Genomic DNA, 4,275 nt, shown 5'->3' with positions numbered 1-4,275 from the left:
CGCTGTAGTCCTCGGCACAGCAGAGCCAGGGACCTGCTGGAGTGGGGCCAGAGGAGCCCCAGCAATGCCCCAAGGAGACCTTCTGGCAGCCTTGCAGTACAAGGGGCCCCTCAGAAAGATGGGGATGGACTTTTTATCAGGGCTGGCTGTGACATGACAGGGGGTGATGGTTTTAAACTAAACGAGGGGGATTTAGACTAGAGAGAAGGAAGAAATGTTTGAGGGTGGTGAGCCCCTGGCCCAGGCTGCCCAGAGAGGTGGTCGCTGCCCCATCCCTGGCACCATCCCAGGGTAGGTTGGCCGGGGCTCTGAGCACCCTGCTCTAGCTGGGGATGTCCCTGCTCAGTGGAGGGGAGCAGGACTGGATGATTTGAAAGGTCCTTTCCAACCCAAACCAGTCTGTGATCTAATTGATCTTCCTCTCTCCCGCAGATTCACAACGCACCTGAACTAGCCTCTTTTTGTGAAGGCTTCTTCCTCAAACACATGAGCTCTCTGCTAGAGCAGGACTCGTTCAAGCAGCTGATCTACAGCAGGAACAGCAAAGTGCAAGGCCTGGACCCTCTGCGGGACTTGCAGACAGCCCTGGCCGGGCGCCTGCACTCCGTGTACGTCACCTCCAGGGTGTGAAGCAGGGAGCAGGCAGCGGCAGGAGCACTGCTTCAAACTGCACGGGGAGGGGGCGGCAGGCAGGGCAGCGGCTTCCCCGGCTGCCTTTGGATCCTCTCAAAGTCCCCTCCCACCGATCCCCCGAGGCAAGGGTGCTGTGCCTCGCCCCGCCGGCGGAGGGGGGGCTGGCTTCTCTGTGCTACTACTGTCACAGAAACACCGTCAGGGCACCAGCAAGGACTGAGGATGCAGGCCAGGAACCTGAACCGAAGAGAAGATCAGTGCTGCCATCTGAACGAGCACAACGCGGGGCTGTAGAGAAGTGAGGCAGTTCACCCAGACCCAACACCTCGTGTGTCGCCTTCAGCGTCCACCTGCACACCCCAGTGGCCACCTAGTGCATACCCAGAGACGTTCCACTTGTCCAGAGGCTGCACAGAAGGAGTTTTCTCCTCCCAGGGACCACTGTCCCTGCAGGGAGTCATCTGTCTGAACAAAGGCTGCTGTACACAAACTACTTCACTACAGTGATCAACACCAGTGGCTGCACATGGCCACAGACCCAGACAGAAATTTTCCCCCAAACTGTTTGCACCTTGAGAGAGAGATTTGTAGATGTTCAGTGCTGAGTAGAAACTAATGCTAACTCTGGAATAACTCACTCTTTAAACCTCATATGAAGAACTGAGCTGGGGCAGGGAGGGGAGATTGATTTTTTGTATATTTTTTAATACAGTTTCACTGTGCTAGTTGTTAATCTGGATCCAGTTTGAGGAGGGGGAAAAAAGGACCATCTACCCTTTCACTATCAAAATTTGATAGTCCAAATCACTTTCACCTTAAAAACCTGTTTCTGAATGTTATCTGTGAAATCCAACACCATAAAAGACACTTTCTAAAAGACTCAGGTGCAGTAGGAGCTAGCACTAGGCTGAAAAACTGTCCAATAGCATAAATAGCAATAAAAGTCTCCCTGAGATCCTGAAGAACATCCAGCTTGATGGTTTGTTCTCTCTCTGGAGCTAGTTGGGGTTAGAAGCTCTGATCTCTAGTCTCCTCTCCCACAGCCTCATCCACGGGATGATGTTTCCACAGATACACTACCTCAGGGGGACTGGGCACAGTGCACACCTGACTGGTTCCTAGAGGTAGGCTGCCTCAGCTCCAATGCCCAAGGTTCACATTCTTCCTTTGTTTGCAGCAGACTGGTGTTTCTGGTCCAAAAAGATTCATTCTAATCCACCTTCTCTACATGGAACCAGTTCAATCTACAGTTTTTGAGTCTGAAGCAATGTTTTTGTGTGGTTTTCTTTTAAATAATCCCAACCAGAGGAAGGCAGTTAGTTGGCTGAAAACACAGACTTTGCTCTTACTGATAGCTTTAAGGAAAGACTTTCAGATATTCCCACTGCTCATTGGTAGCATCCCCCAAAAGCATTTGCTAAGAGGCTTTCATTTGTTGGTGAGTGAAGGACAAGAGGAAGCCCAGTTTTCAGTGGAGAACTTGAAGCTTCTTAGAAATCCAACAGTATTGTAACTAAACACACTGGAAGGAGGAGGCTCAGCTGGGCCCAAGCTCCAAAGCACAACACAGACGTGGTTTAGGCAGATGAAGGGAAGGGGAACAAAGTCCAGCATCTCCCAACAAATCCATCAAAATCTGACATCACCTTGTTCCTAAAGGATTTAGACAGGAGGGAAATGGCATGCGAGGAGAAGAGTGATTAGCCTGGGCTCAGCAAGCTGACAGGGCACGTCCCAGCTGTGCTTGAGGTACACATCCACTCTGGACAACCACCAGCTTCAATAACCCTATTTATTATCAGAAAGCCATAAGAGGTTTCAAAATCATCACTGGTCTGCCTGAAAAATACCACAAAAGGCTTTATCTTGGAAAGTATTTTCAAAGTAGCTGCTCCAGCTATCTGTACAAATATGTAGGTCCTCTTTTGTTGCTGTAATATTACAATGCTTTGTTAATTGTACATTAATGTTGCCATTTATGTAAATGTACCAGGATTTTATTAACAACGTAATTTTAAAATACGCAGCTGCTGTTATTTATTCTGCTCATCTAACAATGAGGAAAAAAAACCTATTTAAAGACACTTCTGTGGAAAAGGCAGTTGCCATTTTAACATCTTATATTTGGTTTGGTCTATGTACCTGATGCTGTGCTATGAAACAAGGGATAGAGGCATTCATTTCCCCTTCCTAGGCTCAAACATGGTTTGAAGTGCCAAGTTTAACTTGCATTTTCCCTAGCTGCAGTCATTTACTTGCTTTCCACTGAAAAGCAGCAGACAGTAGTGTCCAAGAAAATTCCTAATTCCAGGATTCTTCTCTGCTGCCAAAAAGGCAGCGAGGGTTAAAGCAACTATGAACCCAGAGGCATTCAAGCAGTCCTCAGAAGTTAAGCACTCGATTCACTCCCAGATCTGACAAATAAAGCATGAAAAAGCAGGGAACAGTCCCTGCAGTCACCTCGGAAGCCAAAAGGCTACACTGGCTCTGGCTGGGGCACTGTGGCAGGAGCAGGATTCACACCGGAGCAAAGAGCACTTTACACTGACAGCCACCCAAAATGGGGCATGCAACGGAACAGGAAGCAAGGGTGTTTATTTATCTATGAGATAAGAGGTAAACAGGATTAATTCTGTCATCAGAGCAAGAATTTGACCTGGAATTACCTCCCTTGCTCACCCCAGGTTTAGCCCATAAATCTTGCAGTCCTCTGCTGAGTTTGGGGATAACGGCTGAGCTGGAACTCTGACTTTGGTGCTACCTCTACAAGACTCACACACTTTCTTAGGATGCAAAGCACATTTCAGAGGAAACCATCAATGCAGCCAGAACCTGTACTTGGCTGCTGAGAAATTCTTCATAATTGTTTCTTTCCTTGTATTTCCCACCACACACCCAAACAAAGGGAACGGTGCAGTGTATCCCTCTGGTGTAGCAAGGCTTGAAATCAGTTCTACAATAAATTACTGTCACAAGCATTTCTTAGCATTTGATTTACATCATCCCAGAGAAGTCTGCTGGGAACGATGCACGAGGGGTGTTCCTCTTGTGCTGTGCCATTACACCAGCTCCCTTGGAAAGCCACCAACACAAACACCAACCTAGTCTCAAGAATCACAGCACACAAATACCTGAGATTCCCTTTGGAGCACTTAAACAAATAGATTAAATAGAAATTCCTTATGAAACTAGTTGTGTAATGCTTCTATTTTAAACAGAGCTGCCCTTGGAGTCCTAGAAAATACCGTCGAGTTTGCCCAGCTTTGGGGAAGTACAAAACTTTGGTGGCTATAATGATACCATTTCAGGCAACAGAGGAAATAACTGGAGCTTACACATCTGCCTGTACACGCTTGATGACTTTCAGCCTCAAAATAAACCCTTTTTGCTCTGTAATAAGCCTCTGCACAGCAGGGGAGCACCAGCTAATGTAGAACTGCTACCAACTGGCCCTTTGCCCTCAGCAAATGCTGCCCAAAGCAGCCAGCCACGGCGGAGACAGCCGAGGGGACACCAGAAGGGAACGGTGGCTTCACACGCAGCTGGCACCAGCCAGCACAGGACTTCACCCAACAACCCTGACTCCTCCTTTCGCTCCAGCAGGCAGGAGAAGGCTGCCCAAGTCCCTCGCCACCTCTCTCC

At 48.3% G+C, this 4,275-nt stretch overlaps 1 protein-coding gene across 1 annotated transcript in view; it reads left to right on the top strand.

The window, feature by feature from the left end:
* Nucleotides 1-630, top strand: part of ABTB2 (ankyrin repeat and BTB (POZ) domain containing 2) — a 120,139-nt gene extending 119,509 nt beyond the window's left edge. The window contains exon 17 of the mRNA XM_008947636.1: nt 433-630. Within this exon, the coding sequence (XP_008945884.1) occupies nt 433-630 (198 nt within the window). The remainder of the gene's footprint in view (nt 1-432) is intronic.
* The last annotated feature ends 3,645 nt before the right edge of the window (nt 631-4,275 follow it).

The sequence above is a fragment of the Merops nubicus genome, unplaced genomic scaffold (assembly GCF_000691845.1).
Source record: "Merops nubicus isolate BGI_N331 unplaced genomic scaffold, ASM69184v1 scaffold8259, whole genome shotgun sequence".
NCBI classification, from domain to species: Eukaryota; Metazoa; Chordata; class Aves; order Coraciiformes; family Meropidae; genus Merops; species Merops nubicus.
This window is presented reverse-complemented; position numbering and strand designations above follow the sequence as displayed.